Source organism: Microtus oregoni, unplaced genomic scaffold (assembly GCF_018167655.1).
Source record: "Microtus oregoni isolate MIOR12 unplaced genomic scaffold, Mior012 000036F_ref0000092, whole genome shotgun sequence".
In the NCBI taxonomy this organism is placed as follows: Eukaryota; Metazoa; Chordata; class Mammalia; order Rodentia; family Cricetidae; genus Microtus; species Microtus oregoni.
Window position 1 is genome coordinate 2,652,308 of NW_024543095.1, and position 13,407 is coordinate 2,665,714.

Here is a 13,407-nt window from a genome sequence, read left to right on the forward strand (position 1 = left end):
TCTGGGAACTGCGCATTTCTGAGAGAGGACAAAGGGCATCATGGGTCTGGCATTGATCTTTTCACCTCTGCCAGGCTTTAGTTCTGGTAGATTGCTGCAGAGGGTTTAAAACTATTTTGTTTCTTGTTTTTCTTCCTTCCTTCCTCCCTCCCTTCCTTCCTTCCTTCCTTCCTCCCTTCCTTTCTTCCTTCCTTCCTTCTTTTCTTTCTTTCCTTGCTCACAGGGCCTGGATGTCACAGACCAGCACTCTTTGGACCCCCGAGGCTTGCTCTCAGGGTCCAGGGACAACTGCCACCTCCAGACAGCCTGGTGGGCACCTTCCCCACCTAGGGCATGGACACCCATGATGAAGTCCCTCCAGGTAGGGAACCTTGATGGGCTGGGTACATTCCTTGGATAGTTTAGGGGTCACCCACTACTGGGGAGATGCATCCAGGTGGCAGCTGGCCACATGGTGGTACTGGCTGTCCTGACTTCAATTGCCTTGTCGGTCTGCAAAGCTCCAAGGCCTGCAGGGGTTTGGAGTGCCCTGCGGTCTTCGACTGGCCTTGTATCTGCTTTGATGCAGTGGTTTGGTTCCTTGAAGGGTTAATTCCATCTTGTGGTTGTGAGCCTGTGGGTGGCCAGGTCAGGAGACAGCCCAGACACTCTGATTTCTGGTGGAAATTGAGGGATTTACCTCTGCCCCAGATGAACTAGATGACTCTCAAATGTGGAGTTATTACTAACCTTGGATACACACACACACACACACACACACACACACATATAAGGGCGAGGCAGGTGATGGATGCTCTGAGACAGGGGCTTTGCCAAGGCCAAGGCTTTTCTGCTAAGGGATTTATCTGTTGTGGGTACCAGAGAAAGCACCAAGATGCACGGTGACAGAAGCCAGGGCTGTGGTCAGCAGGGATCATTTTACTGGTTGCTGGAGGACGGGGACTAAGGAGACTGAAGAAACTGTAGCTAAAGGGCTTGGACCCAAAGCCGGAGGGAGATGGAAAACAGTCAGAGACGGAGAAAGCAGCCATGAGGGAGAAAGCAGCCATGAAGCAGGAAGAATTTGATGGGAGAGGGAACCTAGCGAGGGTTTGTGGAATTTGTTTGAAGTCACTGCCTGGCTGGCACCCCCATCAGAGAGCCAGGCTCTGGTGTGAGGTCTAGGACCTGCCCTTGGTTCTTCCAGCAGAGACCCCAAGGGGGAGAATGACAGTGAGCGTGGGTACGCCTATTCTTCCTTTATACCTTAGTTCTGGTCCCAGAGGACTCTAATGTACCATTATCCTGTGATTTTGTCCCCAGCCAAAGTTCTGGCTCCAGAGGCTGTGAACTGTGGGAGTGTTCCTCGGACTAGCGCTGGGCTCCGAGTGCCCCCACCTGGAAGCATCGACTCTAGTCTTCTCGCTTATGGTGAAGGTGAGAGCCTGCTCTGGTGACTGGGTCACACCAAATGACCCTGGTGGCCTCTCTGGGGTCTTTGGCATAGGATTGGAAATGATCCTCTAGAAACTACCCAGTCAAGACCACTGACTGGAGTTGGAATTACAGAGCCAGGAGAAGGATGAGATGACATCTGGATGTCTGGACATTCTCCAACTAGAGCAGGTGTTTTTGTATCATGGCCCTTGTTTAAAATGTTCCTAGAGACTAATTTTAGCACAGTGGAGGAAGTAGAGGATCAGAGTTCAAAATCATCCCCAGCTACAAGGAGTCTGAAGCTAACCTGGGTACATAGACTCTTGTCTAAAAGAAAAAGAAGTTAAAAACTTACAATTATTCAAACTTGTAACCATTTAAATCTGACAAAACATTTATATACCAACTTTTATGTGTGCCGAGTGATGCCTAGTTTTAAAACTCATTTTAGGGAGTAGAGAAGAAAAACAAAACCAAAACAAAAAGAGAGAACCACCCCCCAAAAAACTTAAACAAAAAGTATAAATGAACAAAAAATGTCTCCTTAGGGGATGAGGGTCTCCAGGGATGGGAACGTGGTGCTATTGGTATGAATTAGCTCTTCTGGGAACCTGGGATTCCTCAAACTCCAGCAAGACAGGGCTGGTCTCTCTAGGGGCCTGCATCTTGGGTTTAGGAATGCGCCGGTCTTGAGTAGCCCCACAAACATGGCTGCCTGCTCTGATGCTTGCCTTGACTCCACTCCGCTCCTCTGTCACCTTCTGCTCCTGGGCTCTCCACTCCCGTGTCCAGCTATGGACTGCTAGGGCAGGGCTCAGTCCCTCTGGTCTGAGTGGAGGCTTCCACGGCTCTGGGTACTTATGTTCTCTCAGGTTGTGGCTGGTCAGGGAGTTTGGCCATCCTTGGGTTGTACGCCAGCTCCAGCTCAACCTCTGCAGACTGAGCATCAGGTCTTAGGAATCAGGTACAGGGATTCCACGAAGTGAGACAATATGGAAGCGCCTCTGCAAGCACCCCACCTACTCTTCCCGTTGTGCTTCCAGGTTTTAGGACTCTTTCGGGTCTTGTAGTTTGCTGTTGCCTTCCTTCTATATCACTACTCACAGCAGTGAGTGCACTGAACATTTCTCTCTGTGACTTAGGGCTCATCTCATGTTTCCCTTGAACCTATTAACAGCATATCACATTCCTCTGACTGAAAGTCCCTTAGTCACAAAGCCTGTGCTCCACTCATCCCTGTCCCCCTGCCGTTTGGGCCATGCTCACTGAGCATGCCTACTGAGCGCAGGGCTTGAAGTCTACAGGTGAGCATGACTTGTTCAGAAGGCCGGGCTTGTCCTCTGGATCCACGTTTGCTATTGTCGGTGCTCAGAGGTTGCCCAGCTTGTCCTCTGGATCCACGTTTGATATTGTCGGTGCTCAGAGGTTGGCTCCTGGAGCCTGGTGGATGCATTCCCAGGGCAGACAGCCTTTTTCCTACGTATTTAGCATTCCTTGCCCATTCTGCACCAAGGCTGCCTATAGAGCCCCTTTTATCCTGTGAAGACTTCATGATATGGGTCTCAATCAGGGTTATGTGTCTTGTGGCTCCACTAATCAATAAACGGTCCTCAGGGAGGTCTGAAACTCACAGAATGATTGGGATTCACCAGGCACATGGCCGACCTTTCTATGGAGACAACACAAACAAGCTCATGCCTGCTGCCACCTTGGGTCTTGGCTGGGAAGCCACTGCATGTCTGTTTCTCCCAGCCTCTCTGCAGCCAGTGTCAAGTGTCCTGCTAAGTGGTGAGAAGCCATCACAGCTCTTGAGTGGACACAAGGACCAGGGCAGCCGCTCATTGGATGCTCCTTTGAAAGGCTGGCAGGCCAGGAACGGCTACTCCAGGAACCTTGGCGCTCTGCCGTTGGGGCCCCACCCTGTGGTAGCTATCCCCTCCTTGGAATCAGAGGCCAGCAGTGTGGCCCGGGACACTATTCAGATTAAGGACAAGCTCAAGAAGAGGCGGCTTTCAGAAGGCATGACAGCATCTTCTCAAGGTGAGGCATGACTCCGCCACTACCTGTTCTGAGGTTCAGTCTCTTAGGGGTTCACCGGGGCTGGTCAGTGGGCTTCTACTGATGGGGTGCTGCTTTGTGGGATATGTGGGGGACGGTGAGGATAAAGAGTAACAGATACTGGGAGAGAGCAGTATGTCTTTGAGGCCACTTTAGGAGTGTCAAGGCGGCTCTGCCCCAGGTCAGTGGCTGTGCACCCTCAGCCCCTGTGTCTGCTTGGCACCAGACTGGCATTTTGTGGAAGCCAAGAACCAGAATGGCTGGGATTCACCAGGCACCTGGTTGACAGCCTATGGAGTCTATTCCCTGGGTCTTAGTGGATATCTTATTATGTCCACATCTCTGACCAGGACATAGATCACAAACAACTAAAGGGAGGAAAGATTTACTTTGGCTCAAAGTTTCAAGCCATGGTGGGGAAGGCAGGGCCGGGCAGCTCGGTTCACGGCAACGGGTGTATGTGTCTGAGGCAGTTCACAAACCAGGACGCCGGAGCACAAGGCTGGACCTAGGGCCCAAGCTGTAACCTTCAAAGGACTCTCCTGAGTGACCTACTTCTGCCCTCCTCCAGCTGGGCCTCATCTCCTAAAGCCTCCACAGTTGCTCCAAATAGCACAGCCAGCTGGGCAGAGTGCCCCAAACATGAACCTGAGGAGGGACATTTTAGATCTGAAGTGAGGAACATGGAGGGTCACAGAGCTTCTAGCCAGGGTCAGCTGTCCCCTCTCTAAGCCCAACACTGCTTTTGTCTTCCCCCCCCCATGCCACCTTTGACTGAATTCTATGGAAATGAAAAGGGACCCTCAAAACCCTCTGCTTGTCTGCTGATATGCAGGGTGTAGGGTGTCGGGTTAGAGGGAGCCCTGCTGTCTCCCCTCAGCATCCCTGTTTCTCCCAGGACTCAAGGTAGTAGGTTAGTATGGAAACCCCTTCTGCTCCCCATGCTCCAGGTCCTAACCCATTCCCCATCCTACCCTTGCTCAGCCTCTCTGGATCCTGGGGGAGGCCCCAAAGGAGTTCCTCTGAGGAGTACCATCCCCCGTACCACCTCACAGAGGCTGTTGAGGGTGGCCAGGCCAATGCCTCCCATCCAGAGTATCCCCACCACCCCTGAGGCCAACAGTACCAAGGAGAAGGACCTGGACCCTCCTGGGGGCAGACAGCATCTCCAGGATTCAGGAGCCAATGGCCGGGAGGTAAGGAGGTTCCGCAGCTCCGGGTCTTTACTGAAGTTATCCTATCTGCTTTTCTTTCCGTTACCAACCCTTGTCCCGGGCTCTGTGCATCTCTGTGAGATCGAGATCAGAATGGCATGGAGAGAGACTCGAGGCTGCCATTACACTTCTCCCCGAAACATTCCAGGCCCCCACGGCTGGCCTCGGAGTTCGGGTGGGGGTGCTACCTAAGAGATACAGGGACTACAAGACTGTCTGTCCTATAATTGGTAGCCCCAGGGATTTCCCCACTATTCATGTTTCAGAATTTGCCTGGTTTTCTGGACACCTCTTTTTTAATGCCAATGAGTTGGCATGGGGGACCAACCCTGCCCCCAGGCCCTATTTTGTACATCTGTAAAAGCAGAGCTCTGGATCGGGTGTTTTAGAGGGCCCCTTCTAGCTCTGATAGTCAAAGATTCTTCTGAGATGAGAAGAATGCAAAAGGAAATAAAAACAACAGAAGAGCTTGCCAGCCTTCCCACTGGAGTGGCCAGGAAGGAATGACCTCTCCTGAGGGGGCTGGGGTGGGGCTAAGAGCCTGGGCCGGCATCCTTTCCCCAGCAGGCTTCTGGCGGGAGACACTCTGTGAGGTTACTAGGAGCTGAACTTACAGTGAGTCATGCTTCCAAGGACCAGGCTCCCTTCCCCTCCAGGTACAGATTTCCAGGCAATACCTGCATTGCCATGATGAGAAGATGCACAAGTCTCTAGGAGGCATCGTGATCCCGCCCATTCCGAAGGCCCGGCTGCCCACAGGGACCTCTTCCTGCACGCCTGGCTCCCTGCCCAGCCCCCTGGGTCCAGGCCTGGATGTGCTTCCGGGACCAAGGGCCCCACATACTCGGTAAGGGTCAATCTCAAATCTCAGTTCTGTTTATAGACATCTCTCCTGTAATTTGTGCACCCCCAACCCCCAAAATCCCTTGGACTCCTCATTGCTAAATCACCATGATAGGCACAGCTTTGAGGTGTCAGGCTTGGGACAGGTAAAATGCCCCACCGTGAGCCCCAGACCTATGGAAGCCGGAGCATTCATGTTGGGGCTTCTCTGACTCATGAAGGCATAGATGATAGCGATGTGGGCAGCTTGTTTTCTAGTTTCTTAGTGTCTACAGTTGCCATAGTGATGAATAACATAGTTTGTTTCAGGGCATGATCAAGTTCATGGTGAATCTTTATTACTATGTATTTTCTTTTTTTTTTAGGTGCTTTTTGTTTTATTTTTTTATATCTTTTTGCATTTTACATACCAATCCCAGTTCCCAGTTCCTCCTCTCCTCTTATTCCCTCCAAATTTCCCCTACACCACCCCATCTACTCTTTAGACACAGTAAGCGACATGGCTTTTTGGAAAGAAGGGCCTCCCCACTATATCTATGCTGAGCAAGGTATCCGTCCAAAGAGAATGGATTTCAAAGCAGTAGGGATAAATCCTCATGTCACTGCCTGTGGCCCTGCTTTCCGCTCCAGCCATTCAACTGTCACCTGCATGAGGAAGGTCTAGTTTGGTCTTAGGCTGGTTCCTTTCCTGTCCAAGTGGAGTTGGTGAGTTTCCATCAGCTCTGATAAACTGTTTCAGTGGGTGTCCTCATCATGGTCTTGACCTCTTTGCTTATATTCTCACTTCTCCCAGTCCTCAACTGAACCGTGGGAGCTCAGTCCAGGGCTCTGCTGTGCGTCTCTGCCTCCGTTTCCATCCGGTGTTGGTTCTATGGTGACATTTAAGATATTCGTCAATCTGACTACAGGCTAAGATCAGTTTGGCCACCCTCTCCTCTATTACTTAGGGCCTTGGGGGGGGGGTCATCCTTGTGGATTCCTGGGAATTCTTAGTGTCAGGTCTTTTGCTAGCCCCATAATGTTTCCCTTAATCAAAATATCTCTTTTCTTGCGCTCATCTCTATCCTTCCTTTATCTCGACTCTCCTGTTTCCTCAAGTTCTCCTCCCAAATCACCCTTCAATCCTCCCCCTCCATGCTCTCAATTTTGCCATGCTCACCTCCTCAGCTACAAAGACACGGCAGGTCTGTGTCACTTTTGAGCAATTAGTAGCACACTGCTCACAGACCCCATTTGAGTGCAGGATCTCCCAAAAGAGCCACAGCTGCATGCTACTATGTATTTTCTTAACTGCTGGATACGAAAACCAACACCATTATCACGTATATGAGGGTGTGCATGTGTGTGCATGTTTGTGTGTGCATATGTGTGAGCATATGGATTTTCCATGAAACTTTTGGACTTAAAGAGGGGCTCTTTGTACCCAGAAACAGTTGGGGCAGTGGCTCTGAGTACTATGAATCTTCTTGTAAAAAACAAAACAAAACAAAACCAAAACCAGGCAGAGCCTTCTAAATGACTCTCAGCATGCAGTGGCCAGCCCAGACAGTCAGAGTGAGTGGGCAGGGATTCATATAGCACATGTCTGTGAGTGTATGTCTGTGATCATGTTTGTGTATGTGTGTGAGTAGGTACACACACATGTGAGTGTATGTGCCTGAACATATGTGAGTGTATGCTCACTGACCATGAGCCTGACTCTCCTAGTATGGTGTAATAGTTTACTTTTCTTTTTTTTAAATTTTTTAATTTATTTATTTATTAAAAATTTCTGTCTCTTCCCCGCCACCGCCTCCCATTTCCCTCCCCCTCCCCCAATTAAGTCCCCCCCCTCAGCCCGAAAAGCAATCAGGGTTCCCTGTCCTGTGGGAAGTCCAAGGAACCCCCACCTCCATCCAGGTCTAGTAAGTTGAGCATCCAAACTGCCTAGGCTCCCACAAAGTCAGTGTGTGCAGTAGGATCAGAAACCCATTGCCATTGTTCTTGAGTTCTCAGTAGTCCTCATTGTCCGCTATGTTCAGAGAGTCCGGTTTTATCCCAGGCTTTTCCAGACCCAGGCCAGCTGGTCTTGGTGAGTTCCCAGTAGAACATCCCCATTGTCTAAGTGTGTGGGTGCACCCCTCACGGTAAAACACCACAGGACCAGGGCAAGTTCTAGAAGGAAGAGTTTATTTGGAATTATAGTTCCAGTGGGGAAGAGTCTGCTGTGGCGGGGAAGCATGCGGCATGGTGGCCCAGGATGCTGAGAGCTCATATCTTGATCCTTGGTCAGGAAGCAGAGCATAAGCCCTGGGAATAGCATGAAGCTTTTGAAACCCCAAAGCCTGCCCTCAAATGGCATAGTTCCTTCAGCAAGGTCGCACCTTCTAAACATATCCAAATATTGCCGCCCAATCTGCACCAAGTGTTCAAATGCCAAGACTACGGGGGACGTTTCTCACTTATACCACTCCATAGAGTTGTCATATCTTCCTTCCACATCTTTGGCCTGATGGTCCAGGATCTCCCATTTCTCTCTGGCTTCCTTGATCTCCTGTCTCCTGTGCTACCTTCTCCCCTGTACACCCATGGCCCCATCTCTCTACAGCCTTTCTGGGATGTGAGAACGTGTTTGTGTACCAGCTCCTGGATGGGAGCTCTCTTCCATTTCCACTTTCACCGGCAGCTCACCTCCTCCTCTGGACTGGCTTTCCTGACTGTGGGATATTCCCCTTTGTCAGACTCCTCTCCTCTTTGCAGCATTAGTGGTGGAGTCCTTTCTCCCGTGCCATAACTTAACTCTCTCATATATTTTGGACTGTGGCCAGCCGTCCACTTTTCTCCTTCCTCTCCCCTCTGGTTTTACATCCATGTCTTCTCTTACATGTTCCCTTTCATCTGTCACTTAAATTTACACACCCTCGGAATTCCTGATTTTCTTCTGGAGCTCATGACCTCCATGACCAAGGGCCCTGGGTGATGGCCTTGCCCTGGAGACCCACACTCTCCCTGGGAACCTTTGGTTTCTTTGGCAGATGCTGGTTATCACTAGAGGAAGTAGGGGGAATGGGCGAATGCATATGATCATGGCAACACGAAGCACCTTGTGCTTCCCCAGATTGCCCTTTCGTGGAGAAAGCCCTTTGCTGGCACCTTCAGCAGTCTGACTGTGGCTTCCTGTGCCCCCGTCCCTCACTGAGTGCCCTCCCCATACCTCTCACAACAACAGGATGCACAGAAGCTCCCACATGTTCTTGTCCCTGTCATTCCCTCCCACATTGCACTTGCAGCTAGCTGCTTCATAGTGTCACCCAAAGGTCCTGACCTGCCGTCTCCACCCCTTGCTGTTCAGCCTGGCCTGATTTCACCCCCCATGCAGCCAACTCTTCCACGACCTTCTCCTTCCTGCACCCCTTGCTAGCCCTGAGGGGAGCCTGCTTGGTTTGACCTTGGGGAGCCCCTCACCCTCCTGTGCTACGTACAGGGTCCATCTCACACTGTTGTGGGTGTGCTGATTCCGGCCCAGAGACTTACTTCCAATGTGGCACTCTTTTATCCTTCATGACAGCACTGTCCTTCCAGCCCGGCCTCAGCTGGCTTTCACAGCTGGCCAGGATAGAAAGTGGCTACCTCTGCTTTGCCCACATGACACAGAGTGCGTATCCACCCCCACCTCCCTTCCATTGTTTCATCGGTTTAACTAACACATCTTGGCTATTTAAATTGATTTTAGTTTCTTTTTATGCTGTTCATTTTATTTATTTTGTCTTGTTTAAACCTCATCCTATTCTTTAACTTGGCACTTTATAGGACAAGGGCCTTAGCTCAAAAACCTGTGTTGCTAAGCTTGGTGCCTGGCATGAATTAGTCACATAGAAAACACCTGCCTCAGGTGGATCTCAGTGAGTTCAAGGCCAGCCTGGACTACAGAGAGAGTTCCAGGACAGGCTCCAAAGGTACACAGAGAAACCCTGTCTCTAAAACCCAAATGAAGGAATGAGTAAATAAATAAATAAAATAAAAAACCTGCCTTATGCTGTCCTGCAATTCTGTAAAGTTGTCTAGCAAATGGATGGGAAAATCATTCTATTGCCACTTCATTAATTCCTTCATTCATTCACCCACCTGACCATTTATCTACTTAAAAACTATTAAGTGCCTACTATCTGCTAGGTGCTTTGGAAACCAGGGTGACTAAGTCTTTGGGGATGAGAGAGATTTGTGTGCACATCATTGGGTTCAAGTCCAACAAGACTGGAGGTGGAGCAGAAGGCTGCCTGCCATATTGGGAAGCCCGATAGAAAAGCATCTCAGTCAAGCTGGGACCATTTCTTGGAGGAATTTCGAGGACAGAACGAGATGGAGAGAAAGATACACAGGGAGGAATGACTGTGGTGTTTGGGAAGCTACAAAGCTCTCACTGCACGTGAGACAGGCATCAGCCATCTGGGAATGCCCTCCCGAGGGGTGCAGCCCCTGTCTTGAAGCAAGTAGGTGTCATCCAAAGCTCTTAGATGTGGGGATTAGATAAGCTCTGACTTTAGGAGGCCGCTGTGAGGCTGGGGAGATGGCTTGGCAGTGTAGTCGTGAGAGCTGGGTCCTTAGAACCACATGAAATCTGGTGGCCATCATGGCCCATGCTATGACCCTAGGGTGTGAGAGGTGGAGAGGGAACCCTCAGAGCAAGCTGGGTAGCCACACTAGCTGAAGCAGTGAGTCCTGGGTTCAGTGAGAGACCCTGCCTCAAAATGTAAGGTAGGGAGCGATGAAGGGAGACACTCAGCATCAGCCTCGAGCCTCCAGGCACATGCACACACATGCACAGACACTTGCATGTACGCCTTCCAGCAAAACACTGATACAAACAGGCATGTACAACATATACGTACATTTTTGAAAAGTGTGGTGAGCAGTGGAGACGAGGAGAGATGGCTTAGCAGCTACAACGCTTGCCATGAAGCCCCGGCCAAGGCAGGGGCTGTGGCAGGAGCTGAGGGGGAGCGTCTTAGGTCCTCTGTCCAGGTAGAGTCAAAGATGTGGGTCTAGTTTAAGACAGCAGGTTTCGTGGGGATGCTGTTACCTAGGAAACAGATGACTGCACAGCCAGGGAACGGCCTAGCACTGTGTCTGGACTCCCAGCCTGGTCCGGTGGATAATCAGCCAATCTAGTCTTTGTGTAAGGAGCTCTATCTCCTTGTTGTGTGGTGTTTTACTCTTTTGGCTTTTTTTGGGGGGGGGGGTCTGCCACCCAGCTCACAAATTAATCACACACGGAGGCTTAGTCTTAGTTATGAATGCCCAGTTTTAGCTTGGCTTGTTTCTGGCCAGCTTGTCTTATCTTAAATTATTCCATCTACCTTTTTCCTCTGGGCTTTTATCTCTCTCTATTTCTGTATACCTTACTTTATTTCTTTCTCCGTGGCTTGCTGTGTAGCTGGGTGGCTGGCCCCGGATGTCCTTTCCTTCTCTTGCTCCTCTCTCCTTTTTGGTTTCTCCTATTTATACTCCCTGTTTGTCCCACCCATCCTCGCTCCTGCCTCGCTATTGGCCATTCAGCTCTTTCTTAGATGATCAGGTGTTTTAGACAGGCACAGTAACACAGCGTCACAGAGTTAAACAAAGGCAGCAGAAACCAAAGTCATACGCCATAAAATGAGACTCTCCCACAGCTCCTGCCATTGTGGCAGGGAAACCAGCCCCGTCTCTGTCCATCTTCCCGTCTCCCCACCTTCTTGCTCCAATGTCTCTGGATCTCATATAGTTCTTTCCTCACTCACTTCAAGGTTGACTTGCGAGAATGGGCCTCTGGAGAAGACCCCTTCCTCTCTGGGTACGTGTTCCCATCAACTCTCATCCGGTTTCTCCTTCGCATCCATGGCCTGGGTTGTGGGATTAGACCAGCGGAGATCTGAGGACCCCTAATTTCACAGACAGATGGGGAAGATGCCACCACACTGGAGACAGGGTGACAAGTGGTGACAAGCCTGTATCAGGGACTAGGAAGGCGTCTGGTCTACCGAGCACCAGACTCACACCAGTTCATATAGCTCATGACAGTCCAGACAAGGGAGATGTGCTGTTGCTTTTTGATGAATCAGGTGAACTGGGCTGAGTAGTTTGGTCCAGGCCGCTTGGAGGCTCACTGAGCTCACAGTATTGCTCTCAGAGTCCGAAATGCAGCCTGCAAAGCAGAACCGCATTGGGGATTGCACCGGGGCAGAGTGGATCAGATATCGTATCAAGCATATAGTGATGTCCTCACGGGGCAGAGGGAGGAACTAGTGACCAAAGAGCCGTGGAGAAACAGACACAGAAATGCCCTTTCCAGTCCTGAGCACCCCCAGATGGCAGTCTCGGTACCAATGAACCCTTGGTTAGCTGGCGCTCTCAAGATGACGAATGACGACATTTAGAGGACAGGAGAAAACATCCCTATTCTGTCTCTATTTAAGAAAAAAAAATGTACCTTTAAATCAATTGGTTGGGAAATACAGAGTTATGGTGAGATTGTATAGAACTGGCATTTGGAAATGAAGTTCGCCTGGCCTCAGTTTTCCCATCTGTGAAGTGAGACGGTTGCTCTAGTTTTCAAAAATTCTCTGACCCCTTCTGGGTCTGCTGGAGTGGCATAAATGTTTGACAGGCGTGTTTTATTTGACTCTGTTTTCCCGCCCTCTCCTCTTCTTAGAATGAAATATCCGTGGCTTGCTTTCTGAATGAATGAAGGAGGGAGGGAATGAGTAAATGGGAAATGATGTGACCGTTGACATCCCTGGCAATGCTACCTGACTTCCCCATTAGGGAAGTGTGGGCCAGAAGAAGCGAGGAATGAGGCCTTGCACAGTCAAGGGTCAGGGACCCATTGACAGCCCACACTACGGTCCTCAGCTCTGTCCCTGCTCTTGCTTCTCAGAGCCAAAGCCTTTGGTCCCAGGGGTCAAAGCCAAGTCTGCTGAAGACCCCCCTAAGTCCCTGGCTTCGTCACAGTCTGTCTCCACTCCGACAACGTTCCCCTCTAGTGATGCCAAAGAAGCCCACTCCCTGGTGAGCGGAGAAGACCAGAAGGAGTCCAGCGCCAAGGTACCAGGGAAGTGACAGGAGAATGAAGCCGAGGTCCGAACGGCTGGATGGAAGCATCCTTCTAAAATCTGCTGTGCTGGGCTAAGCTGGTGGGGAATGTAGAAGTGGGGTGGGGTGGGGGGATGGGGAGCTGGGGATGAGGTTGGGATTGGGAACAGGGGAGAATACAGATGGAAGGAGAGCTGGAAGGACAGAAGAAGGTCATGTGTGGGCTGGGAGGGAGTGGGATGCGGGGAAGAGCACAGAAAGCTTAGGTGAACCAGGCTGAGTAATTTGAACTGACCCCCAAGATAGCAGCCCAGAGGCAGCTGACTCAGAGGCTCAAGGGCCCAAGCTGTGCTTGACAGGCTGACAAATACCTCACACTTGGAAGGTGACCTTCAGGAGGCGGTGGCTTCTCTTCCCTGACTGAGATGAATTTAGTTGACCTTACAGAGTCATTGTTGTGGGATCCTTGTGTTTGTCCTTTGAAACAGCCTACGGCAGCTCAGATCTGAACCGGACACGAAAGGCCTGCCCTGAGCAGGTGCCGCATTACAGCCAGAGATACCGCGCTGGCAACACGAGGGCCAGGCTCCGCTCTAACCGGGGTGGCTATGAAAGGTCTATGTGACATGATTTATTCTCCAGTCTGCCGCAGCCACTCTCTCCATAGTCATTCCACAGGTCCCGGCATGGCGAGTTGATCTGCCCCCATCATGTTATCCTGGCTCCAAGGGCCCCCTTGCTCACCACCATCTCCTGTTCCGGCTCCCTCCATCAACACCCAAGCACTAGCCTTTGGCCACTTTCTTGTATCAGTATAGCATTCTCGCCG

At 50.7% G+C, this 13,407-nt stretch overlaps 1 protein-coding gene across 1 annotated transcript in view; it reads left to right on the forward strand.

The window, feature by feature from the left end:
• The first annotated feature begins 333 nt into the window (after positions 1-333).
• Positions 334-13,407, forward strand: part of Togaram2 (TOG array regulator of axonemal microtubules 2) — a 44,192-nt gene continuing 31,118 nt past the window's right edge. Inside the window, exons 1-7 of the mRNA XM_041631353.1 lie at positions 334-361; positions 1,303-1,416; positions 3,169-3,456; positions 4,459-4,670; positions 5,345-5,535; positions 11,294-11,340; positions 12,424-12,590. Of these exons, the coding sequence (XP_041487287.1) occupies positions 334-361; positions 1,303-1,416; positions 3,169-3,456; positions 4,459-4,670; positions 5,345-5,535; positions 11,294-11,340; positions 12,424-12,590 (1,047 nt within the window). The remainder of the gene's footprint in view (positions 362-1,302; positions 1,417-3,168; positions 3,457-4,458; positions 4,671-5,344; positions 5,536-11,293; positions 11,341-12,423; positions 12,591-13,407) is intronic.